At 53.9% G+C, this 25,404-nt stretch overlaps 2 protein-coding genes and 2 non-coding genes across 10 annotated transcripts; all 4 read right to left on the bottom strand.

Annotated features, from left to right (window-relative positions):
• Window positions 1-90: 90 nt before the first annotated feature.
• Window positions 91-14,716, bottom strand: KANSL2 (KAT8 regulatory NSL complex subunit 2). Of its 3 annotated transcripts, none has more exons than XM_062510946.1 (10): window positions 14,706-14,716; window positions 13,691-13,948; window positions 11,055-11,233; window positions 10,017-10,131; window positions 8,584-8,747; window positions 6,969-7,135; window positions 6,077-6,173; window positions 3,116-3,369; window positions 1,231-1,416; window positions 91-519 (listed from the first exon to the last, which is right to left on the bottom strand). In XM_062510946.1, exons 2-10 carry the CDS (start codon window positions 13,939-13,941, stop codon window positions 400-402), a joined length of 1,533 nt encoding a protein of 510 aa, XP_062366930.1. In that variant the 5' UTR covers window positions 13,942-13,948; window positions 14,706-14,716; the 3' UTR covers window positions 91-399. The 3 variants fall into 3 exon arrangements, with proteins under 3 accessions (XP_062366930.1, XP_062366931.1, XP_062366932.1); XM_062510947.1 differs by lacking the exon at window positions 14,706-14,716 and adding an exon at window positions 14,043-14,557; XM_062510948.1 differs by lacking the exon at window positions 14,706-14,716 and having other exon boundaries at window positions 91-517; window positions 1,226-1,416; window positions 13,691-14,557.
• Window positions 574-700, bottom strand: LOC134055049 (small nucleolar RNA SNORA2/SNORA34 family). Its single transcript, XR_009934074.1, has one exon. It is a non-coding gene; the product is annotated as a small nucleolar RNA SNORA2/SNORA34 family (small nucleolar RNA).
• LOC134055050 (small nucleolar RNA SNORA2/SNORA34 family) lies at window positions 5,875-6,002 on the bottom strand. The gene has a single exon (XR_009934075.1). It is a non-coding gene; the product is annotated as a small nucleolar RNA SNORA2/SNORA34 family (small nucleolar RNA).
• A 655-nt stretch (window positions 14,717-15,371) lies between the features above and the next one.
• Window positions 15,372-25,341, bottom strand: CCNT1 (cyclin T1). 5 transcript variants are annotated; one of them, XM_062510917.1, is made up of 10 exons: window positions 25,187-25,341; window positions 24,033-24,114; window positions 23,659-23,787; window positions 22,799-22,859; window positions 21,450-21,512; window positions 20,787-20,832; window positions 18,297-18,460; window positions 17,909-17,979; window positions 17,113-17,583; window positions 15,372-17,082 (listed from the first exon to the last, which is right to left on the bottom strand). In XM_062510917.1, the coding sequence occupies exons 1-10, from the start codon at window positions 25,204-25,206 to the stop codon at window positions 16,207-16,209; spliced, it is 1,983 nt and encodes a 660-aa protein (XP_062366901.1). In that variant the 5' UTR covers window positions 25,207-25,341; the 3' UTR covers window positions 15,372-16,206. The 5 variants fall into 5 exon arrangements, with proteins under 5 accessions (XP_062366901.1, XP_062366900.1, XP_062366903.1 ...); XM_062510916.1 differs by having other exon boundaries at window positions 15,372-17,583; XM_062510919.1 differs by lacking the exon at window positions 17,909-17,979 and having other exon boundaries at window positions 18,409-18,460; window positions 25,187-25,319.
• Window positions 25,342-25,404: the final 63 nt, after the last annotated feature.

Raw genomic sequence — 25,404 nt, forward strand, 5'->3', positions numbered from 1 at the left:
CCCCCAGGACACACAGGCCCCCAGAGCACCCCGAAACTATCCCCAGTTCTTGGGCTCATCCACACGACACAGGGACTCTGAGCACCCACCTCCATCACTTTATTGTGGGGGAACGTTGTGGGATGAAACCTGTCCCCCAGACACATTACAGGGCCACATCATCCCCCCAGGGCCTGGCAAATGATCCCAGGACTTCAATGATTTCCCTTTCCAGTCTTCTGTGGCTGTGGGAGTCTGGAGACCCCATCTGGGGTTTCAGGGGTCCCTGTGGCTCCAGGAATCAGTGGAGGAGCCAGAGCTGCAGCTCATCCTGGCACTGGTGCAAGACCCCAGCACCCGAGTGGCCCCAAATCCCAGGCTGAGAGTCCCCAGGGTGTGGGGATCCCGGTGCTGCCAGGCTCAGCTCATGGCCCCCGGCTCCAGGCTCCCGTTGGCAGCTGTGCCCCTGGCTGGGGTGGATGAGGCCGTTTCTTCTGGCTGCTGCTCATCCCGGGGCCCTGGCTGGTACGGGAGCTGACTCTGCAGGGGACAGGACAGGACATGGTGTCGGCTGTGGTGGGACACAGCCTGGAATAGTGTTGCTCCCACACGAATTGGTCACTCCATAGGATGGAGCACCAATAGACCGGGAGACATTTCCTCTGGGCTCCTGCTTGAAACCAACAGCTACAGCAAACTGGGGGTCTTCAGTCAGAGCCTCGGCTGTGGCCCCCCCACCTCAAAACCTGGATTTCACCCCAGAAGGCATGACAGGAGAGGCAGGATAGGGGAGTGGGTGGTATCACCTGTCCCTGTGGGGACACCCCAAAGAAGCCCCAGGTTCCCAGGCAAGATGACAGGAACAGATTTGGTACTCAGTGAAATGTAAGACTCCAAGGAAGAAAGAACTGGCCTGGGAAACAACTCCCCTAAAAACCCCTTGCTGGGACTAAAAGGTTTCAACAGCAGGCAGTCCCCCTGCCCAGCCATCCCATGTCCCGGACACTCCCAGGACATCCATCCCCAGGACAAGGGCGGTACTGAGCCACCCACAGAGCCACCTCAGGGGCTGCCCTCCGGCTGCCACTCCACCCTGGCATTCCTAATGCCATCCAGACCATGGGCACACCCAGGCTCTGGAGCCTCTGTGTGGGAGTGGAGCCCCCCAGGCCTGTCCAGAGGAAGGGGGGAGGATCCTTCTGGGAAATGCCTATCCCAGACTGGGAGGGGGGCAGGCACACCCAGCCCTACCTGCGCAGGGCCCTCGGCTGGAGGGACGAGTGCGGTGGAGGAGATGCCCCTGTCTGGCTCCTCCAGCGCCAGGATGTCGATGGGAGCCTCGGCCATGTCCCGCAGGGACGGATCGAGGGTCACAGAAGGGTCAAAGAGCAGAGGGGATGGGGGGCACTGCATCCCATCACCCACCACGTCCAGGTCCTGGCAGGAAAAACAGCGGAGTGGCTCATCAGGAGGGGTCTGAGGAGACTCCAACCCTCTGAAGCAGCAGGAAAGGGAGGAGAAAGGCAGGGAAGAGGAGTGGGCACCATGCCAGCGGGGCCCCTGGCCAGCAGCCAGGAACACACCCCAGGAACCCCCTACTCCTTTCTCCTGGAACGCCATGATCGCAACTGGCATGGCTGAGGACAAGGTGTGGGACACACCACCTGGAGCCCAGTGTGACGTGTTGTCCCCAGAGTGCCCCTCCAGAACCTGGAATGGCTTTGACAAGGTCCAGTCACATCCTTCTGGGGATTCCCAAAGCAATCCCTGCTCTCCAGAATGTCACACACATTCCTGAGGACACCTGGAACATCCCCAGCCTCTCCTAGGATGTCACACCTCCTTTGCTTGCCCTGACACCACAGATGGGGATGGACAGGCTCTGAGGACTCCTCCATCTGCCCTCCTTGACAAGAGGCTGGGATTCAGGAGAGGCTGGGATTTGTTTTGGCTCCAGAAGGGGTTTGACACGAGGGTGAGATTCCTGACTCATGAGTGGCACTTCCCCAGCCTGGCACAACGTGAGACATAACACAGATGCCCCCGGCAGCTTCCACAAATCTGCAGCTCTCCAGAGGGAGCTCAAAACCCTCTCAAAGGACAGGATGAGGGAAAACAGTCCTGTTTTTCCTTTCTAACCCAAGAAAATCCACCTCCTGTTTGCACGGAAAAGGGCTGGGATCTGATCTGAGCTCCCTCAAGCCTGATCGTGCTTGCTCTCCCAGCTCCTGCTGCTGCAATTTCTCCTCTATCACCAAACTCCAAAGCAGATTCAAGGTTTGTCTCCAACAGCAGTGCTCACCAATCTCAGGAACAAATACTGAGGGGACACCTCGCTCACAGGAGCAGCTCCCATGGATCCTGGTGCTTTCGTTTTGCCTCAATGCATTCCTGAGGCTTTGAAGTGTGTTGGCTGAAATGCAGGATGATGCCACAATAATCTGGGGATTAAAATCTTCATGTTTTCCTCATGCGAGAGAAAATGGGGGTGTGGAGGGGAAAATCCTCTTTTGAAGAGGCCCCTAAAGGGATTTAAATGAGCACAGCCATCCCAGAGGAACAGCCACCAGCCCTGGAATAGCTCCCAAACCTTCCACATTCCTGCATTTTCACAGAATCCCAGGATGCTTTGGATTGGGAGGGGATGCAAAGATCATCCAATTCCACCCCTGCTATGGGCAGGGACACCTTCCACTATCCCAGGGTGCTCCAAGCTCACTCCAGCCTGGCTTTAGACACTTCCAGGGATCCAGCAGCAGCCCCAGCTTCTCTGGGCACCCTGTACCAGGGCCCCCCCACCACCACAAGAATTCCTTCCCAATATCCCATCTAACCCTGTCTCTGGCAATGGAAGCTATTTCCCCTCGTCCTGGCCCTCCATCCTTTGTCCCAAGTCCCTCTCCAGCTCTCTGCAGGCTCTGGGAGGGGCTCTAAGGTGTCCCTGGATCCTTCTCTTCTCCAGGTTGGACACCCCTATCTCTCCCAGCCCGCTCCAGAGCTGTTCCAGCCACTGGAGCATCTCCGTGGCCTCCTCTGGTCTTGCTCCAGCAGCTCTTCCTGTGCTGAGGATCCCAGACCTGGATGCAGCATTCCAGGAGGGCTCTCAGGTGGGCAGAGGAGCAGCTTTGCCACTTACATCACTGAATTCCAGGGGCAAACTCTCCGTGGGCTGGAGCTCGGCTGCGCTCAGGTACAGATCTGTGGGAGCAGTTCCCAGCTCCTGGGGGACAGCCAGGACCTGCTCTGGGACGTACATCTGGGGGGGCAGGCGGAGGTGCAGGGGGCAGCACGGCTCCTCAGACAGGCTTACGGGCACGGGCTTGTTGCAGGGAACTTCCTCTGAGCCCTGGCACGGTTTGAATAGTGTCTGGTTTGTATCCTGGCAGATATCTGGGAAGAGGAGGTCAAGGAAAGCAGCAGAGGTACGGCCAGAGACACATCCAGAGGGATGGATACTGAGAAATGCTCCCAGTTCCCCCACAAATGGCGCTAAACCCACCCCCATTTCTCTCAGACCAGGAATCCAGAGCCTAGAGCTGCACCCCAACTGCCCAGGGATGTGGGTGACACTGATTTCCACGATGGAAAACTGGGACAACAGCCACAGCCCACCCCGTGGGGGCTGGGAGACGTGGCTGGATCCCTGGAAACCACTCACAGATTCTCAGCTGGATGTCACAAAGGCACAGGATTAACTTTTGTTTGCAGACATCCATGGAACACGATCAGCTCCAGCCCAACAGGCCAGGAGATCCCAGCACACACAATGCCTTTTCCACAGCCAGGAGTTTAGCTATGGTATTTGTATCTTCCCACTGCATTTTCCTTCCCAGTGGAAAACCTGTTCCTGCCAGAGGTGTAAATGGGATTTCCTGCCTTTAATCCTGAACAGAAACTCTGTTTCAATTGCATCACACTTGCAGAGTGATTCAAGGGCAGAGGAGCTACAGATCAAAACCCAGCCTGCTCTGAACCCATCACTTTCCAACCCTTTCCTCCTCTGCCCACACCCACCCTCTTCTTCCAAGCCTCATTCTGATCCCATCGTCCTCTGCCAACCCCTTCCTCCTCTTCCAACTCCACCCTCTTCTGACTCCATTCCTCCTCTTTCAATCCTCATTCACTTCTTCCAACCTCTTCTTCCAATCCCTTCCTCCTCCTCTTCCATCCCTCTTCCTCCTCTTCCGATCCTCTTCCATTCCTTTCCAACCGGGATCATCCCAACTGCAATTTCCAAAAGTGAGGGGTGGGGGGAATCCCAAACCCACATGAAATTGGAAAAAAAACCACCAAGTTTAAGCCAGTTTCTTAAGCAGCCTAGGTTTGAGATTCACCCTTCCCTCCTCTCCTCCCTACTCCAAGGATTTCTCAGGAATCCTCTTTCCAGCAGGCTGTGGGGAGCACAGTCCAGGCTGGCAGCAGTGTCAGAGCTCAGCCCAAGAGAGAAAGACCTGGGACACCCAAAGGAAGATGTGGTGAGGGAACAGGGGGTGGGGGAGGCAGATTTTCACCTCCTGGATCAACTCCCAGCTCCAGCACTGACTTTACTGGTAGCCAAAAGCACGGATTGCGAAGAGGACAAAAATCCCAGGCTTCATCTGGAGTCTCCCAGCCTTTCCCCATCCCTTTAGTGCCTTGTCACAAACAATCCAGCTCCTGGAAACAAAGAGAGCCCAGGAGCCTCCCCGAAAAGCCGCAGATGTTATCAGATATTATCAGCTGCCCGAGGAAAAGCTTGTTTGTGTCAGTGAGAGTCAGCCGAGAGCTCCCGCCAGACCCAGCTCTTCCCTTCCCTCCCGGGAGCGCCAGCTGCCAACAGCAGCTTCTCCGGCTGTTTTATGGGATTTCTCCTGTCTTTATTTTGAGGTCTGTGGTGGTTAGAGAGAAACAAAGGCAGCTTTCAGCTCCTGCTCCCTGCACAGGGCTGGGGGAGTCTGACAACTGCAGGGACAAAGCAAACCCAGGGGCTCTGAAAAATCCAGATTCCCCCAAGAAATCTGAAAACTCCTCAAGACCCAAGAGCTCCCAAAAACTCACAAGCTCCTGCAGACCCAGGAGCTCCCACAAATCTAGAAGTTCGGACAAACCCAGGAACTCTGATAAACCCAAGAGCTCTCAAAACCCCTGCATATCCCAGAAACCCAAGATCTCCCATAGATCCAGAAGCTCCTCCTCACCCAGCCCTGGGACCCAGTGCCAGAACTTGTCCTGACTTACTCCACTGCTCCTGCCTGCAGCTCCAGCCTAATCCAAACCTGGACACCTCCACCCCCTCCCACAAGAGCGGATGGAGCAGATGCACTCAGGGTAATGCTGGGGTCATGGCTTCCATATTGGGGACCATCATTAAGCTGGGGGATCCTTGATCCCATACTGGGAATCAACTTTGAACTGGGGAATCCCAGGGGAACTTTCAGCGCTGCCTCTCCAAGAGCTGAGGCTGATTTGGGAAGTGGAACTGGCTGTTCATACACACACAGAGGAACCTTCTGAAAGGTCACAGAGACTGAACTGGGACATAGCAGCTCCAAACAGGCTCAGAACTACCCTCCCAAAAATCCCCAAGGCCATGCTCTGCTGTGTGTGTTCTCAGGTGGGGGGTAGGCTCTGCTCCCAGAGAACAAGGGACAGGACAAGAGGAAAGAGCCTTAAGCTTCGTCAGGGGAAGTTCCTGAATTTCAGCAATCATCAGGAGCAATTTCTTCCATGGAAGGGGTGGTCTGACACTGGAAGGGCAGCTCAGAGAGGTAGTGGAATCCCTGTCCCTGGAGGGGATCCTTGCACATCCCTCACAGCTTGAGCCTGCCTGGGTTTTCTGCTTCCAAGTGAAATGCCCACCCTGTTTGGATGCTCTGGACCCAGGAGGCCATGGCAGGACCACCCCTGAGCCCAGCTCTTTGTTGCTCCCACACGAATTGGCAGTTCCATGGGATGGGAGCCCCAACAGACTGGGAGACATTTCCTCTGGGCTCCTGTTTGAAACCAACGGCTACAACAAACCGATGGCCTTGATTCAGGGCCAGAGAGGGAAAAGGGAGGCACAGCCACAGGGTAAACTGCTGGCAAACACTTAGGAAGTGTCAGGATGAAAGGATACGTGTGAGGCAGTGCCGGGTCATCGGGAGGGACGGGTTGGAGCATCGCACATCATCAACAAAGGCCAAGCAGCGCTGGCTGGAGCGGGTGGTGTGTGCCTGAAATCACAGAATGGTTTGGGTTGGGAGAGACCTTAAAGCTCCTTAAGCTCCTGTTCTCATGGGCAAGGACACCTTCCACTATCCCAGGTTGCTCTAAGCCACATGTGACCTGGCCTTGGGCACCACCAAGGATGAAGCAGCCACAGCTTCTCTGGGCACTCTGTGCCAGCGCCTCCCCAGCCTCACAGGGAGGAATTTGCTCCCAGTATCCCACCTAAATCTCTCATAACTTAAAATCATTCCCCCTTGTCCTGTCACTGCCTGTCTATTTAAAACTCCCTCTCCCTCTTTTTATTAAGCCTCCTTCAGGCACTGGAATAGACTCACTCAGGAGCTTCCACAGACCCAAGAGCTCCCAAAAAACCTGAGAGCCTTGAAAAACCCACTTGCTTCCACAACCCAGGAGTTCCTACAGACCCAGGAGCTCCCAAAAATCCTCAAGCCTTCAAACACCCTAAGCCCCCTTTTCTCCATGCTGAGCACCCCCCAGCTCCCTCATCTCCTCAGGAGTTTTCCAGACCCTTTTTGTGCTCCAGTCCCTTCCCAAGTTCCATTTCCTTCTCTGGACTTGACCCTCAAAGTCTTTCTTGTTGCAAGGAGCCCAAAACTGACCCTAGCACTCAAGGTGCAGACACAAAGAGCTCCCACAGATCCAGAAGCTCCCACAAGCCCCAACAAACCCAGGAGGGTGGCTGTCCTTGCAGGAAGGGTCTTACACGGGACAATCTGCATTGGCTTGGGGTCACTCCCAGAAAGACACAAGAGAGGCCCATGCAGGGTGTCCCCACGGACCTGCTGGGCCGCGCCATCGGTGGCCAGGACCCTGCGCTCGCGGAGCTGCCGGTGCAGCAGAGCCTCCACCCCGTAGCGCTGCCGGTAGCGCCGCAGGCACTTGAGACGCTTCAGGTTCTCCCTCTCCTTGGCCATCAGCCCCTCTGGCCCTGTCAGGAGGCTGCTCCCTGCAGGAATAAAGGAAGAGTCAAAAATCTCCACCCACCTGCCCATTTTTTTGGCTTCAAGATCAGCCATCGAGGGTTTTGAGGGCTCCATCCACAGGACCAACAGAAGCGCAACTTTGGGTGACACCTGGCGGTGCAGGTTCCTTCCCAAAATTTATCCTGACCTCTCCACACGCACCAGGAACACTTGGGCCCACTGAGTATTTTTAAAACCTCCTTTAAAAATAATTCAGCCACTCCCGTCCATTGTGATTTCAGCAGCAGAATAGAAACTTGTCAAATTCCAGGTCACTCCTGTGCGAGTTCTGGAAATTTCCCGTCAGCATTCCTGGTGTAATTACAGAGCAAAGCTCAGGATCTGCTTTTCTCTGACTCGTTTGCTAAAAAGAGCTCTGTAAAATTGGTATGTACCAAACTCCTGGTTATTTTTACTTGAGCCTCAGCTGAATTATGGCGTTTTCCAGGATGAGCTATTAAAGGATGATGCTGGAAAAAGAGTCCTTTGCTCCGCAATCCTTGGGATCAGTTACACAACTCAGTTTTGCCTCTGCTGAACTGGGAATTCCTGCCTCCAAGAGCATATTCTGCACAGAGAGAATGCCAGCAAAGGCAGAGGGAAAGCTGCATCCCTGCTAAGGAGGAATATGCCAGTACAGCAGCACTGGTTACTGGAACCAAGTCCTGTCCACACCAAGGGCCTTATGAACGAATATACTTTTTGTTCGTAAAAGGAAAAAACAGGAAATCCCAGTACAAAATAAGCACTTTTGTCTCAGAATTAAACATTATAGCTCATTTCCTGTCAACGTTGCAAACTCTGAAGAGCAAAGAAATGCACAAGCTTTGTAACTTCAGTGATATGGATCTCTGGGCAGAGTACCAGCACAGAATCATGGAATCACTCAGGCTGGGAAGAGGTCTCCACGATCAGAGTCCAACCTGTGACAGATTCCTATCTTGTTAACCAGACCAGAGCACTGAGTGCAATGTCCTTGAATACCTCTGGGGACAGGGACTCCACCACTTCCCCAGGCAGTTCCAATGCCTGAACACCTTTTCCATAGAGAAATCTACTCGATGTCCAACCCAAATCTCCCCTGGCACAGTTTGGAACCATTTCTTCTTGTCTCATTGTTCCTGAGAGCAGAGCCTGACCCCCATCTGGCTGTACCCTCCTGTCAGGGAGCTACAGAGAGTGAGATGGTCCCACCCAAGCTCCCTTTTCTCCAGGCTCAGCCCCTCCCCAGCTCCCTCAGTTCTCCAGACCCTTCTCCTTGCTCTCCAGCCACTTCCCCAGCTCCAGCCACACTCCAGCCTCTCAACAAAACACCTGCTGTGAGTGTGGAACCCTCCCCTTACCCTGCTCTGAAATCTGCCTCTAGAGAAGCCCAAACCCCTCTTTTTTAGCAGATTTCTGAGCACACCCTCAGGCAGGAGGTCTGGCTCACCAATGGCCTCGTGTTCTCCCTTCCTGCTGTGCAGGAACCGGCGCTTCTTCTCCTTCAGCAGGTGCTGGAGCCGTTTGAACTGGTCGATGTAAAGGGACTGCAGTCGGATCAGCTTCTCCCGCATGATCAGAGCCACCTCCTCAGCTGTGTACACACCAGCATGCCTGGAGACCCCAGGAACAGGGTCTGTTTGGGAGTGTCCCTGAAGACTAACCCCCGCCCAAAGGGTCTGGGGGCCCCTTGGGGTTGATTCCTGAAGGGTCTGAGGATCCCATGGGATTTTTTCTGCTGAAAAGTAGGGGGATGATCCCCACAAAGGGTGTGGGGATCCCTGAGGGCTGAAACCCCAAAGGGTGTGTGGGGGGGGTCCCTCAGGACTGTTCTCCAAAAGGGTGTGGGAGTCTCTCAAGGCTGATCCTCTTCAGGGTATGGAGATCTCCCCCCCAGGGTTGTTGCCACTAAGGGTGTGGAGGTCCTTCAAAGCTAAATGCAAAATGAGGTGGAGGGGTCCCATGAGGCTGCTCTCCCAAAGGGTGTGGGAGTCTCTTAAGCCTGAACCCCCAAAGGCTGGGGGAAAGTCTCTCAGGATTATTTTTCCAAAGGGTTTGGGGGTGCCTCAGGGCTGGTCTCCCAAAGGATTTGGGAAACCCTCAAGGCTTGATTCTCTGAATCTGTGGGGTTTCTCAAGATTATTGTTATGTAGGGATCCCTCTGGGCTGTTCCCCCCTCACAAACAACACTGATGTGATTTGGAATACTCTGGGTTACACCATCAACAAACGATAAGCTGAAATACTCAATTTCAGGCTTTTTTTAAAGAGATGGGATCACCCAGAGAAGCTGCCAAGGGATCCACTCCACTCGGCAAGAGGATAAGCAGCAAGTGCTTCCCAGAAAAGCCCAGCTCCAGGACCCGAGAGTATCCACAGCAAACAAACAACGTGGGCACAAATCCATGACAAATCACTGATAATGTCATGTTTTTAACACAACCACTGTCCCTTGGAGCCACAGTTAGCCCAGACTTATGCCTGTGCATAGCAGGCAGCAGCCACCATGGAATCCCAGAGGTTGGAAAAGCTCCCCAGGATTGAGTCCAACCTGTGACTGACCACCTCCAGAGCCCTGAGTGCCACTTATTCCTTGCATACCTCCAGGGATGGGGATTCCACCACTTTTCATGGCAATTCCAATGCCTGACAACTTTTTCCATGAAGGAATTCCTCCCGATGTCCAACCTGAACCTCCCCTGGCACAGACTGAGGCTGTTTCCACTTGTTCTGTCCCTTGTTTCCTGGGGAAAACAGAGCCTGACCCCCACTTGGCTGCAGCTTCATGTCAGAGTTGTGAAAAGCCAGAAGGTTCCCCCCTGAGCCTCTTCTCCAGGCTGTGCCCCCCCCAAAATATAACATGGATTTAACTCCCCAACCTACTTGAGGGGATCCTCCTGGTCGCTGTCGATGCTGTCAGCTTCGCTGTCGGGGTCCCCACGCCATGTCTGCTCCACGGTGACAGGGTCCTGCTCACAGTCACTCCAGCTGTCCTCGTCTGCAAGACACAGCACTGGGAGTCACAGGACACTATCCCACATCCCAGAATGACCAGGGACACCCTGGAGCTGAGCCCCATGGAGCTGAGCTGGCTCTGCCTCACACCAAGAGGGAATTCTCCACCCCAAAACTGAGTGAAGGGTAACTCTGAGTAAGGGAGGAGCAGTAAACAACAGGAAACCTCCCAGCCTGGAACAGCCAGAACACACTGGGAATGATGCTTCTGCCCTCAGAGGAATCACCAGGAATTCCAGTGGTACTACTCAGCAGCCCTACTAACATTTCCATACTAAATCTGCAGGATCTGGGCCTGGCAGGTGGATTTCTCTGCAGGCGAGACACACCAGGCTTTACAAAACCCCAGCTTTTACTGCCAGGCCATGGGATCTTTTTCGCTCTGGACTAAATAAGGGATACAGCTGGTTTTCCCCCACAGGAAGAGAGCAGCCAGGCACTGCCTATGGGTTTGATGCCTCGGAGTGGCTGCCTAGAACAGAGGCTAGGGCAGGTTAAGAGAATAAAGTGGGTATTTATTAAAGGCCTTCAGTAGATATACCTTGGGAAGTCAAAAGCTTCCCAGAGCCTACACCCAGGATGGATGATGGTCATGAGTTTTTCAGACAGATGTAAATTTTGGTCTATTTATACATCAGGGGTTAATCCTCCAACTAGTTTCAGCTAATTAAATCATATCCCTCCAGTTTGCTCCCCCCCCAATTCACTTTGGTTTACACTTTCCAGGGCCTGAGGCTGTAGGGTGTCCTCGAGTTTCAGGCCTAGAAGAATTGTTTTGTCTTACTAAAACACAAAGACAGTTAAGTAACACTCCACATGGAGTTTAAAGTTATGCACTAATGGATCTGAAGTAGAGGATTTGAAAACATAAAGGCTAAAATCCCAATGCACAAGTTTAGACCTTACCCAGGATGCGGCTGGCCTCGCTCCGGCTGCTCTCTGTGCTCTGTGAGCCCAGCTCTGCCCGGGCATAGGAGCTCAGCTGGCACAGGAGGGTCTCACCCACGGGCCCAGGGTTGGATTTCTTCACCTGAGCCTGGAGTGCCAGCGCGTTCCGTCGGGCGTGCTCCGCACAGAACGAGGTGCTGCAGGACAAACCATGCCTCAGTACAACCCTCAGCCAGGCAAGGGATCATAGTATAATTTAGGGAGGAAGTACCTAAAAGCTGATCTGAGCACCCCCCAGCCCGACCCTGCTCACTCTCACTGCTCCTGCTGCTGCAATCCTGTGGGTAGCTAGGCTGAAAGGATAGTGCAGGAGGGAATCTTTCCCAATGACTGGCAGCTGCACTGATTACCAAGGAGTGGAAGCATCTGTGTGTGCCAAATCAGTTTGGGGAACAGGAAAGAGTGGGTTAGCTGGCCACAGCTAAAGGCAGTTGCAGTTTTGAATTGGAGTAAGAGCAGGAGGCTGCTGGCTGTGCTGTGAGGAGCTAAGGGATGTGTGATCATGCAAGGGGCAGATTTGGTGAGATGTTGTGTGAGGGACAGACAGGGTTGGGTGGCTGGGAAAGGGACAGCTTGGGGTTTAGCCAGTCATGCAGAGTGGAAGGAGGAGTCAGAGCTGTGTGGAACTGCCTATAAGAAAAGGAAACAGTACTGTATGAAGCTGCCTTTGAGAAAATGAGCCAGAGTTACCTGAGAGAAGTCTATGAAAGAAAGAGTATGAGTTGTGAGAGAAGAAGGCATGTAGAGTCTTCTACTAAAGGACTGGTGGTGATACCAGCTGTGTCCATCTCCACATAAGTGCAACACAACCCCTCCTCCATCACCAAACTCCAAAGCAGATCCCAAGTTTGTCTCCAACAGCAGTGCTCAGCACTCGCAGCAGCATCCTAACACTGAGGGGACACCTTGCTCACAGGAGCAGCTCCCATGGATCCTGGTGCTTTGGTTTTGCTTCAATTAATTCCTGAGGCTTTGAAGTGTGTTGGCTGAAATGCAGGATGATGCCACAATAATCTGGGGATTAAAATCTTCAAGTTTTCCTCATGTGAGAGAAAAATGGGGGTGTGGGGGGGGCATCCTCTTTTGAAGAGGGACCCTAAAGGGATTTAAATGAGCACAGCCACCAGCTCTGGAATAGCTCCCAAACCTACCACATTCCTGCATTTTCACAGAACCCCAGGATTCTTTGGCATGGGAGGGGATGTAAAGATCATGGGCAGGGACACCTTCCACTATCCTAGGCTGCTCCAAGCCCTGTCCAACCTGGCCTCAGACACTTCCAGGGATCCAGCAGCAGCCCCAGCTTCTCAGGGAAATCCATTCCAGAGCATCCCCAGCCTCACAGGGAGTAATTTGTTCCCTGTGACACCCTGCCTCTGGCAGTGGGAAGCCATTCCCCCTTGTCCTGGCACTTCACCCCTTGTAACTAGTCTCTCCATCTTTCCTGCAGCTCTGTCAGGCACTTTATGGTCACAATTAGTTCACCTCTGAGCTTCTCTTCTCCAGAACAATCTCAATTCTCTCAGCCTTTCCTTGTAGGAAAGCTGCTCCAGCCCTCTGCTCATCTCAGTGCCTCTCTGGACTCACTCCAACTGCTCTATGTTTTTCCTGTGCTGAGAGCAGAGCTGGAGGCAGCTCTGGATGCAGGGTTTCACCTGAGCAGGGCACAACCCCTGGCACTTGGAATCTCTCATAGGGACAGCCTGGGAATGCTGAAAACCCACCCACTGCTCTAGGAATGTCACCTCTGGCAGCAGCAGCAGGGAGTAAAAAGAGCTTTCAGTTAAAGCCAGTGAGGTGGGTGAATTTTTGAGCTCTTCCGATTCCAAACATTCTCATTGGACTCTGCCTTCCCCACATTTTATGGCACAGGAACCAGGGTGGTGACAACCACCGTCCGCATCCCAGTAAATCTCTGGAAGCAATGTTCCTGTGAGCAATCTGTGCTCTATCATCCATAACTGTTCCATCCCTGTCACCCAAGCATTTTAAAGGCCTAAGGGAAGCAGCAGCACAACCAGGTCAAAGCTCCGAAGGGATCTGAGTGGCTGCTCTGGGGATTATGCACTGGCACAGGCAGTGGGATGTGCTGAGATGAGGGAAGGACAGCACACACAGGGCCTGGGGCACTGCAGCCACCTTCTGCTGGGCCAGGGCACAGCCCTCAGTCCCAAAATAACTCCATGGAATCTTTCTCCAGCTTAAAAACACTTTGGAAAAAGGGAGCTACCTCTCAGAGGTAACCCAAATGCAGAAGCTGAAAAAGAAGAGTCATGAACATCCTGAAAGGGACCCAAAGGATCACCAAGTCCAATTCCTGGCCTTAAACAGGACATCCCAAAATGCCACCATGTTCCTGGGTGCATTACTCAAACACTCACTGGGCTCTGGAAGGGCTGCCAATGTGATCACTTCCCTGAGGAGTTGTTCAAGTGCTCCGGTGGGGGAATAACCTTTTCACAAAATCCAGTATAAAACTCCCCTGACAGCTCCAGCTGTTCCTTCAACAGGGAAGACATACAGAAAAACCTCTCCTTGCCTGTTTTAATTTCATAGAGTCTGGAACTGGAAAACCAAGAGGCAGAGCCACTCACCCATCCTTCTTCTCAGGTTTGGGAGCAGCGTTGGGACAACGCTTCCCATTCTTTGTGGACACGTAGCTGCACTGTTTGAAGGGAGCATTCCTGTCCTCAAGGATGTGTTTGATGCAGAATTCCTGCCCTTCCAGACGGGGCTGGGAGCAAGGCCGGGGGGCGAAGGCACAGGCCAGGGGCTCCTGGGGCCGTGGCACCGGAGTCAGGCGGCCTCGGCTCGTGGGCAACACGTGAATCCGGATCCTGTTCATGCCGACGCTGCGGGAGGGATGCAGAGCAAGGAAAGGGGGATGGCTAAAACGCTGAAAAAATGTAAAGCGGCAGCAGGAAATAATTTGAATAAAAGTCTGACCCCTTCAGCAGAAGGTGAGGCTGTTCCTAAGGAGGTAATTCCCAATAACGGCCGAAGGAACTTTAGCCCTGCAGAAATCTGTGGGAGATCCTCTTCTCTGAGCGCACCCCCAGTGCATCTCCTCGCTGCTCCCAGTGACCATCGTTGTCTCTGTCCCGATGTATCCCTGTGACTCGTCCTTTCCTGCTACCGGTGTCCACCCACGCCTCCACACCGGTGCATCCCCGCTGCCCATCCAGCCTCAAACACGGCTTATCCCGCTCTTTTCTGGCGTTCATCTCGGTCTATTCCCGCCTCTATCCTGGCGTCCCTCAGCGCGTACCCCGGTTTATGCCCAGCTTTATCCCGGTACTCATCCCGATCTATCCCAGCCTCTCTCCCGGCGCCCATCCCGGTCTGTCCCGGCGCCCCGCGCACGTGCTCTGCCGCCGCGCTCCCGCGCACGCGCGCTCCCACCGCCCCGGCGCCGCCATTTTGTCCGCGGGCGGCGGGCGTGAGGGGCAGCCCTGAGGAGCACCCAGGCAGCGCTGACGGAGCGGAGAGCGGAAGGAAGACCGCCCCCGGGACGATGCAGGACGGAAGGTCCCTGGAGAAACACTCGGGGACCGCGCTGAGGGGTAGAACGGTCCCCATTGCGAGCAGGACGCCCCGCCGCCATCTTACCTCTCTGCTGCCGCGGCCTCCGCGCTGCCGCGCCGTGCACCCGCCCCGCCGCCTCACTGGTCCGCCCGCCCGCCAGTCAGCGGCGAGCACGGGGGCGTTCTCTCGCGCGATTGGCTGAGCTCGCAGTCACTCACGCACAGAGAGACCACGCCCCTGGGGGTCACGTGGGCGCGGCGCGGCGGGAACGCGACACGTGGGCGCGGCGGGACCCGGGTGGGTTCCCTGGCCCGGACACCGGGGGGCGGGGGGAGAGCGTGTCCCGGGACAGGACTAAAGGGGGAGGGGGGGGGGGGGGCGGCTCCCGGAAACCGGGGGTGCGTGAGCGGGTACCGGGCGTGCGCTTTGGATACGGGGCAGGAGACACCCGTCGTAGGACCAGCTTGGTCCCACAGTACCAACCACAGGTTCCCTCCCAGTTTCTCGAGCCGGCCACGAACGGACAACTGCTTCCCCACGAAGAAAGCCACAGCCTGGACATCCCAGGAGGAGCCACCTCCAAGAGGGACACTGAACCAGGGAAGGGAAGCAAGGGATGGGCCTTGTCCAAATCTTAAGAAGTGGTCCCAAAACTGGACCAAATTGATCCCCAAATCCTTGGAGGGGGTTTGCCAGCAGGATTTCCTCCTAAAATCAAGCTCGACATGGAACAAGAGTTTGCCAAAAACATCCAGAGACCATCCATTTATTGAAGGTCAGACAAGTCAAGTCTAAAAAGAAAGGAAATGGGGCTTTCCCAAATATTCAACCCAAACCCTGGCAGGTCTCTTGGCCCTGGGCTGAGGTTCCAGGAGAAGCTGCTTCCAGCTCAGCTTGGGAACAGCTATGTGCCAGTGTGATTCCCTGAAGGGCTGCCCTGGGCAGGATGCCTACAGGACCAGCCTGGCACTTTCTCATCCCACATCCTACTAGGAATGTGCCCCACTGAGACCCACCTGTGCCCCAAGGGTTTCCAGTGGAAAACCCAGGATCTATAGGAAGGAAGCAAGGGATGGAGACCTGATCCCAAACCAGAACAGGTGCAGGGGCAAGGATACAGGACCCATGGGAGGGAAAACAGCTATCACCTGGGATTGCCTCACCCCCCCCACACCCCTCCATTCCCCAAGAACTCCTCAACACCAATACCTCAAATGGAACCTCCCCAAAAGCCCTTCCATGGCTCTGCCACAGCCCCTCAGAATTAAAAGGAACCAAACCACTAAGATATAAGTTAATGCTTAAATTATTTGTAAAACATCTTAAATTTTCTGTGACATATTTTAAATATCCCCCATGTTCCCCAGAGAGGGGTCAAAGCCCAACACTACCTGGGAGCCTATGGGGGAAAGGGAGGAATAGAGAAAGGGTTCCTTATCCTTTCACAGCTTTAACAACTAAATATCAATAATAAAAGTTATATTATAATAAAATAAGTTCTTCGTGAGGCAGTGGAGATCAAAAAGCCCTTAGAAAAGCCCTGCAGGGTTGGGCTCGGGCTCCAGACTCAGTAGTAAAAAGGAGGTTATTTGGGGAGGGGAGGCAGCGGGGGAGGTGGTTCCGAGGGCAGGGGGGGTGGTCGGGGCTTGTCCGTGTTGGTGGCAGCTCTGGAGCTGCTGGAAGCCCGGGGGTTCAGGAGCTCGTACGAGTGGAATTCAAAGGCAGGGGGCTGGGTGGGCTGCATGCCCTGCGCGCTCAGCAGCGAGTGCAGCATGTTCACCGTGTCCTGATAGTCACTGGCCTGGCTGACATTGTGCCCGTTGGCCCCCGAAGGCCCCTTGTCCGATTTGTGGGTGCCCCGGGCTTTGCTGGGCTGGGACAAATCCGAGCTGTGCCCTGGGAGGTGGGCAGCCCCGGGAAGGTGGGCATATGGGAATGGCACTCCGGGGCCTTTGGAGACTTTGCCCACCTTGGGCTGGTGCTCATGGGACATGGCCGGGGGCTCCTCGGGCAGGGGTCTTTTGCGGGTGGGGGCGAGAGGCCCGTAGCCCTTGTGGGGGGTGGCGGTGGCACCAGGTTGGGTGCTGTGTTTGGAGTCCCCCGGGCGCTTGGCCACGGTGCTGGGGCCGGCGCCGAGCTGGGCATGCAAGTGTTTGTGCGAGTGGTGGTTGTGGTGGTGGTGGTGATGGTTGGATGAGTGGCCCTTGTGCTTCTCTTTGTAGTCCCGGATCTTCCCGCTGCTCTCATCCGTGGAGCTGTGTCTGTCTCCGGGACCCGGGCCCTTAATCCGCATCTTGATCTCCTCCTGCTTGGAGGGGACCGGCCTCTCCCCGCCTCCCCCCACCGCCGGGATCCTCATCTTGAGAGCTTTGTCACCCTTGTCCGCGCCGGGCAGGCGCTCGGGGTTCTCCGGCCCCGTGATGGGGATTTTCAGAACGATTGGGGAGGGGTTGCTGTCCTGCTGCCCTTCCCTCTCCCGCTGCTGCTGCACCAGGAGGTTCTGTGCGGCGTAGGCGTACTGGGAGCGCACATTTGCTTCCATGTTTTCCAGCTGCCGCTTCTGTGCCGCGAGTTCCTCGGCGTGCTTGGCCCGGTATTCCTTCAGGGACACCTTGGCCGAGGGTGCGTTCTTGGTGTTCTGCTTGGGGTAGGCAGCACCATCCTGCTGAGGGTGCTCAGCAGCTGACGTGCTCTCGCTAGTCCTGTGGATGTCCAGCTTGGCCGGGGGATGCCAATGATCCGCCTGGGATGGATCTGCAGCGCTCGGCTCCCCGGGGGAATCGGCCGAGGCTGGGAGTGCTGGCCCCGCTCCGGCGGTGGAGGATGTAGACATGCTCATGAGCCCAGCGATGTTCATGTCCGAGCTGTTGTTCCTGGAGATCATGTTGAGGATTGTCTGCTCTGACAGGCTCTCGTCATCGCCATGGTCATCAGTCTTGGATTTCCTGGCTGCTTGAGAGGCCTGGAATTAAACAAATCAGCAGGTGTTTACTTGGGGTGTTGCTGGAGCTGATTTAACCCAAGCAGCTCACAGGGACAGTGCAAAGACTTCTTTAGAGACAGATACACTTTGCTCCCATCACTCCTTGTAGGAAAATTCCCAACCCCTGCAAGCAGGGCTGCTAATGCAGCTGGAAAACCAAAGTTCTGTACAAGTTAATTCACAACAGATAAACTCGAACACCACAAGCACCACACAGTTATCCCAATTCCACACACAACTCCCTCCCTTGCTGTGCTGCATTGTGATTCCCCAAGGAATCACAGCCCATATCCAAGGTTCTTACCCGCCAGTTCCGGATCCGTTTCAGTCGGCTGGGAGTTTTCTCAAGGATTTGCAGGAATTCATGAGTCAGTTCTGCAGAGGAGACACAAACCCAAGTGGGAGGGTCAGAGCAGCCCCAGTCCATCAGGACAACCCCCTCATCTGACAGATGGAGTTACTGGTGGGATGGAGCTGCACCAGGAGGGGAATTCTGACAACTGGAATCACTGACCCATTCAAACTTGTTTCTCTGTGGTGCTACAGAAGCTGCTGCTGCCCTGGAAAACCTCAGCAAGCCCTGAACTCCTGGAGCCCGTGAAGTGGTGTTGGAACATCAGACCCAGGACCAGTGATGCCAAAATCATTTCAGAGCCTTTTGCAAGGAAAAAAAACCTCGCTCCCAAACTTACCATCTAAGAGCTCCAGAGTTACAGTGCCATCAACGTATTCCCACCAGTGCTTCCCGTCCGTGGAGACTGGGATCTCCCAGTTGGACCACTTACAGGCCAGGTGGATACAGACGCAGGCCACAACGGGCGGGGTGTACTGCAGGCTGAAGGTGGTCAGGTGCAGGCTGACGTCACCGGGAGAGAAAACAAAAAGCCATCAACTCCCACGCCTGAGCTGCAGATCCACGCGGGATATGGGGGAACGTGGCCCTCTGGACCTCCCCAGAATGACCCTTGGGCACAGCCAGCTCCATCCTGCTCCAGCACAGCGGGGCTTCGCGACCGCTTCGCTTGTTCGGGCCTGCTTTGCTACAGAGAACCTGGGTTCTCCACCACCAGGTTTTGTTATAGAGGTAATTTGGGAGCTTCTCTGAGAGGACCTGCCAGCCCCACCTGTGGTTTGAAGAAAAACTCATCCCTATTTTGCTACAGGAAATTTGGGATCTCCTCCAAAGGAGGAAAATCAGTAGTGAGGTCACCTCCCAGTCTCTGCTCTGAGGAGAAACTCATCCTTGTTTTGCTACAGGAAATTCGGGATCTCCTCCACCAATTTCCCTGTTTATCCCTGTGTTGATGCAGGAAATTCAGGACTACCCTCCAAGAGGAAAAGTCACTGGGGACCAGCCCCACCTCTGCTCTTGAAGAGAAATTTGTCAGTTTTATTTTGCTCATCCCTGTTTTGCTACAGCAAAGTTGGGATTTCTTCCATCTCTGTTCATTCTTGGGTTTGCTACAGGAGATTTGGGATCTCCAAGGATGAAAGTCAGTCCTGGGGTCACCTGCCAGCCCCACCTCTGCTCTGGAGAGAAGCTTCCAAGCACAACTCCTAGATGGCACTCAAGGAGCAAACCTGCCATTTTCAGCTTTAGGAAGGGTCTGGAAGGTCTAGGAATCCTTTCCCAAAGGATTTTTTAGGAATACACTTTATGCTGGAGTGACTCAGCAGAACCTGAGCCAGGTGATCTATCAAATATTTTCATTAATAAATTGATTTTCCACGTGGCCATGAGAGCTGGAAGGTGTGGACAGCACCAGGACCAGGAGAACTGAGGGACTATGAGGATCCTGCAGGAACACCAGAGCTTAAGGAAACACGGAAGCAAGTCCTGAGTGTGGGATTTGCCCACTCCTGAATGCACCCTTTGGGAATTCTGCAACTGAATCCCCATGTGGCACCATCTCCTCACCACCCTAGTCAACATTTTTCCATCAGTGAAAAGTAGAGAGGCTGAAGTTTGGCATCTACAGCCAAAAAACCTCAAAGTTTCATGGTTACTGGGTTCATCCAGGGAAGTCAAACCCAGGAGATTCAGAGCCTTGGCAGAGCAAACTCAAGGATAACAAAGAGCCTCAACTCTGCTCCACAACGATGCCAGAACAAAAGGAAAGGGAACATAAGGATAAATCCAGTTCATCCCAGAACTGGGTCTCTCAGGAAAAACTGAGGCTCTTCTTCACTTTTTGCCTGGATTTCCCTCAATTCCAGCCTTAACTCCTAATCCTGTGGCTTTGAAATTCTTACTGCAGGGACAGAACAGCTTGCAGGGCTGTGTTTACCCAAACATCACCAACACCACATTCCCGAGGCCAGAAATCCACAGGGCACCCTTTGGAGCCCGAAACACCTTCAACAAACAGTGAAGGTGAGCAGGGAACACCTCCCAGATGGAAAAGGGAAACAATGTGCCCAGGCATTCCCAGACAGAGCTTGGAAGCATCTCCAGCCCTGCAGCTTCACCTCTGTAGGCACCTAATACACTTTTCCATCCATAATTTCCCAAACAATCAGTGTTTTCCATGCCCACAATTTTGTCTGTTCCAAAATACTAATTCCAAGATTTGTCTGAAGTTGATAATCCATGAAATTAAATTTAGAAATAATCCCAACAAAAGTGCTGGAATCAGATTGGCAGTGAAAATTTAGGGACAAAACAGATCAGAGTAAGAATCCAGGGCTGATTTTGCTTTCCAGGGACAAAACAACCCAAATTAAGAACTCAGAACTGATTTCAATTTCCAGAGAAAACTCAAGGGCAAAACAACCCATACAAAAATCTTGGGGCTTATTTTTCTTCATTTACGTCGCAAATCAGCCTTTTTTGGGGTACAAACCATATTCATTAACAATTTCCACAGCACCTTGTTGAGTGAAAAACTCTCCAACACCCAGGAATAAGCAAGGAAAAATTTATACGTTCATCTTCCCCTCCACCTTTTTTTTTTTTAACTTTCACAACTAAATTCCTATCAAATAAGCAGTGAAGCTCCTGAGTATCCCATCTCCCTTATTTTCCAGCTCATTTTACCCAGCAGCTGGCAGGAAAAATGGCTGGAACCCTTTCTTAAGGCTCTTCCTGTGGTATTCCCAGCTGCTCGCAGGTTGAACGATGCCTCTGGGGCCACAGGCAGCAAATAAACCATCAATAAATTATAAAATTATAAAATAATAACCTGTTTGTAGCCATGAAATAGGAAGTTTGTGCCAAGTCCTTGCTGGCTGCAAGAAAAAAAAAAAAAGAAAAATCAGGGTATTATTTGCTTATTTTCATGTTATCATATTTTAGTGCAGGGACCATGGGCCACCCAGAGATTGACCAGCAGGCCACAGCCACAAGGATTTTGGGAACTGCTGCTCACTGAGAGCTTTGTGTGGTTCAGAAGAGCCAGAACCATCTAAAACTGCCTCTATTTTAAGAATCAAAGGGATGGATCAGCTCTCCTGGGAGGAAAAGTTGGGAGAATTGGGATTGTTCAGGCTGGAGAAGTCTCTGGGGTGACCCCATTGTGAGCTTTCAGGTTCCAAGAGAGCTGAAGTGGGACTCTGGATGGGACCTGGAGTGGCAGGACAAGGGGGAATGTTTTTTTACTTGGAATAGGTAAGATTTAGATGGGATAGTGAGAAGAAATGCTTCCCTGTGAGGGTAGGGAGGCCCTGATTGTCCAGAGAAGCCGTGGCTGCCCCATCCCTAGAAGTGTTCAAGGCCAGGCTGGAACAACCTGGACAAGTAGAAGATGTGTTTGTCCTCCCAACCCAACCCTTTCCAGGGTTCTGGGAAGCTCTGGAGCAATCCCAGCTGGATACTCCCCCACAATTTCCCACCAATTCCCTCTCACCTCGGACAAGCTGGGTGCACTTCACCACATGGGTGTGAGGATGGTCAATAGTGATTTCAAACCCTGGAAGGACACAGACAAACAACCATCAGAACCAACAGCACAGCCCTGGATCCACATTTCCTGCACCCCCTTCCCTCCTACAGCCCTGCTTGGAGCCAGGCAGGAATAGAGGAGCCCTTTTTTCCTGTATCCAGAAGCCTCAAGTTCTCCAGCTACAAACCCAGAAGGTCTCTGGTGCTGCCAGACCTCCCAGCTTCTGAAAGGCCTCACTGGAAACAAAACAACTAATAAGGATTTTAAAAATAGCAGGACAAAGCCTCTTGAAGCAGCTGGGAGGAAGGCGAAGACAATGGCATCTGCTCCAAGGGATTTCTCTCACCCAAAAAGCTGAGAGGAAGCAGATTGTTTTCCCTTTGAATGGGCCTAAAGCATTGAGGACAACTGAGTTTAATCCTCGCTCCCGCTTCCTCCTCAGTTTGGGAACTATGTTTGAAAAGGGGAAAAAAAGAATTCCAATTGGTCCATGTGTGCAGCAGATCTGCAGAATCTTCTGGGAGAACTCGAGTCTTTTAAAAGGTCTCTGGAGAACTGAGAGGTTGCAGAACTCGGCTTGGTTTAGCCACAGGCTTGCAGCCCATGACAGCTCTGCCTCTACTGAAGGAGGGGCACGCGGTGTCTGCTCTGAATCCAGTCAGGAAAAACAAATCCTGCTTTTTTGGAGGTAAAGATCTATCTACAAACTGCCTCTGAAACAGAACATTTGTTAGTGAACACAACTTTTAACAAGACATTTGGTAAGGAAACAGGGCACCAGCTCCACCAGCCACAGCCCTATATGGAGACTTCTATTTCCAAAAAACACCCAGCAACTGATCCTGGTTTGTTGAGTTCTGGGGATTTTTCCCCCACTTATTTGATCAAAATATTCACTTTTAACCCATTTTTTTAAAGACATCTCTCAATACAAACTGCTTCCTGCAACAGAACTGGAGCATTATATGGCCTGGAATTGGACAGTCTTTAAGGTCCCTTCAAATCCAAACCATTCCATGATTCTACGATTGAGCTGGAAAGCACAACCCAGAACAAGGGCCGGTGTCCAAGCAGCACAAATCCTGCTTTCTTTTTAGGGGAAAAAAAACAAACCAAAGAGACAAACCACACTTAAATCTCTCAGCACTGAGCCTGGCTCAAGTTACACCTGAAAATTTGATGTTAAAACAGGAGTCGGGCTGAAAAACAGGGTTTGTTGTGTGGACTCTGTGGAAGGGGTGAGGCTCTCCAGCCTGTGGAATTCTCCTGGCTCTGGGATTCGTGTGGCAGTCCGGCCGCTTTGAGGAACTTACCCAGGGTCTGTAGGATTATGCTCTCTAGAATGACCAGGTCTTGGGCTTGTTGCAGGTAAGCCTGGGGTTGAGAGGACAGGCAGGTTACTCATGGAGAGGCACTCAGATCAAGCCTGCACATTCCTAACACCCTTCTGTCTGGAGCAAAAATGGAAATCTCCCTGCACGGGGCGACTGGCACAGATACCCTGGAAGTGTTCAAGGCCAGGCTGGATGGAGCTCAGAGCACGCTGGGCTAGTGCAGAATGTCCCTGCCCATGGTAGGCGGGTGGAATGGCATGGGATTTAAGGTCCTTCCAACCCAAACCATCTGGAGATGCCAAGAAAGAGGGAACAGAGTCTTTGGGGGGGAGCCTGAGTGCTGGTCCCCCACACTCCTGGGGTGGCACACAAGCAGTGCAGGAATCAGCTGCTTTTCCTGCCTTTTTTTTTTTTTTTTAATTTTCTGAGTTTCCCTGCAAAAAGCTGCCCCTTTCAGCAGTATTCACTGCTCAGCTCTAGGTAAAAGGGGCTGTCTGGAGAGATGAGGGATCAGTGATGTTTTCAACCCACTGAGATAGGTGTCAGAACAAACTGCTCCCACAGTGGAGCTCCTCTGCTCCACACCCTCCTCAGCAGCACTCCAGGGACACTGGCACACAGTACACTTGGATCCAGGTGTGCAGCAGAGGAGAAAAGGCTTTGCATAGAGTAGGGAAGCCCAAATCTCCTTGCAGCAAGAGAGGCTGGATTGAGAAGCTGACCCTGAGCACCTTGGGAGGGTCGAGGAACCACCAGAGCTGCACAATTCCAGATACCATTCCCATTCCTCGGGCCTCCAGCACTCACAGCACATCCCAAGGCTTCATCCCCACACTTACCTCACTCTTGGTGTCCAGTAGAGGCTCCTGGGGGTGCAGACAGGCATGTGCCACCTTGATGACGTGCTCCAGCTTCCGTGGCTGCTCCTCCACCTTGGCTGCCAGGAAAAGCGCTGCTGGCACCACGGACTGCAGAGGAAAATGCTCTGTTTGCTTTAAAAAGCCACTAAATTCAAGACTAAAGCAAATAGATCAGGTGCATTCTCAATATTCAGAGAACGAAGGCTGTTCAAGACTAGCCACCACCAGCAGAGAGAAAAGGGTCCCTCTCCCCTCCCAAACCTCCTCCCAAGGTGGGTTCTCTGCCCAGGCAGCAGCAGGAGTGAATTTCGGGGGTTCCCAGTGCCCCCCACCCACCAGAGCCCAGCACTTACATTCCTGTGGAACTGAGTGAAGGACTGCACCATGTAGAAGCGATGCATGTACACGATGGCTGTGTTGATGGTGAGCTGGGAGCTGGGAACGGGGTTAAGGAAAGCGCAGAGACCCCCAAGCAGGCCCAGGGGAGCCGCTGGAACAGACACCACACACCAACAGCACCAGAACAGGATGGGTTCTCCTCACTCTCCTCATTCCCAGGGCAGGCCTTCCCTGCATCCCAACACAGCTTTCCCCACTCCTGAAACAGGCTCTCCTCAATCCCAGAACAGGCTCAGCACTCCCCATTCCCAATCTGAGCCTTCCTAACACCCCAGAAGAGTTCTCCCTGCTCCCAAAATGGGGTCTGCTCGACCCCAAACAGGTTCAGCTCTTCCTGCTCCCTGGACCGTCCTTTCTGACAAGCTGGCGTAGCTCTCCCAGCTCTCGAAATCCTTTGTGGGATCTCCTTCGTCCTAAAACAGGCTTGGCTTTCCCGAGCGCTCATGGGCCGAGCCTTACCGAGCCTTCACAACACCCCAGTACAGCTTTTTCCACACCTCTAACCGCATTTCCTCAATCCCAAAATGCGTTCGGCTCTCTCCACTCCTAGGCCGGGCCTTCCCGACACACCAGCACGGCTTTCCCTGCTCGGGAAACGGGATTTCCGCGATCTCAAAATAGGCTCGGCTCTCCCTGCTCCCGGTATGGCCTTGTCTTGCCTTCCCTGCATCCCAGCACTGCCTTCCCTCCTCTCGAAATCTCCTCGATCCCAGAAAGGGCTCGGCGCACCCGGGACGGGCCTGCCGCTCCCTTCCAAGCACCCCGGCACAGCTCTCCCCGGTCCCGGGCCGGCCAGGCCTTCCTAAGCCTTTCCAACAGGCCGGCATAGCTTTCCCTAAGCCGGAAACGGTATTTCCCGAACCAAAAACGGGCTCGGCCTTCCCCGCTCCGAGAACCGGCTCGGGCCTTCCCGACACCTCAGTCCTGATCTTCCTGTCCCGGGGCCGGGCCCTCCTCGATCCCCACAAGATTCGGCTCTCCCCGCAGTCACTCCCCGCACCGGCTCCTGGCTCTACCCTCACCGGCTCCCGGCTCTCCCCCCTCCCCGCTCTGCCCGCTCCGCCCCACTCCCACCCGCGGCCTAGCGCGGCCTAGCGCGGCCGGATACACATTGAGGCGCTGCCCCATGTCCTGCAGCAGATTGGCCGCCTGCTGTCGGTACGAGAGCTCCTTGTCGGGGTCGAGGCCAGCGCGGCGGGATGGGCTGCGTTCCAGCTGCTCGCGGCTGAAATACCAGCGGCGTCCGGGCCCGGCGCCGCCGCCGCCCGCCGAGGCCTCCATGGCGGCTCTGCGCCCGCGCGGGGGACGCAGCGTGCGCACGCAGCA

This window comes from Cinclus cinclus, chromosome 30 (assembly GCF_963662255.1).
Source record: "Cinclus cinclus chromosome 30, bCinCin1.1, whole genome shotgun sequence".
Classification (NCBI taxonomy): domain Eukaryota; kingdom Metazoa; phylum Chordata; class Aves; order Passeriformes; family Cinclidae; genus Cinclus; species Cinclus cinclus.

What these genes read in the sequence shown, in the direction of transcription:
- KANSL2 (XM_062510948.1), bottom strand. Translation starts at nt 13,941, where the DNA reads ATGAACAGGATCCGGATTCACGTGTTGCCCACGAGCCGAGGCCGCCTG. An exon ending in GACCAGGAGGATCCCCTCAA is followed by an intron (nt 8,748 to 10,016) that starts GTAGGTTGGGGA and finishes TGGGGTCTCCAG; the next exon opens with GCATGCTGGTGTGTACACAG. An exon ending in GGGAGAACACGAGGCCATTG is followed by an intron (nt 7,136 to 8,583) that starts GTGAGCCAGACC and finishes TTATTCCTGCAG; the next exon opens with GGAGCAGCCTCCTGACAGGG.
- CCNT1 (XM_062510916.1), bottom strand. Translation starts at nt 25,206, where the DNA reads ATGGGGCAGCGCCTCAATGT. An exon ending in ATGGGGCAGCGCCTCAATGT is followed by an intron (nt 24,115 to 25,186) that starts GTATCCGGCCGC and finishes CCCCGTTCCCAG; the next exon opens with CTCCCAGCTCACCATCAACA. An exon ending in AACGGATCCGGAACTGGCGG is followed by an intron (nt 17,584 to 17,908) that starts GTAAGAACCTTG and finishes GTTTAATTCCAG; the next exon opens with GCCTCTCAAGCAGCCAGGAA.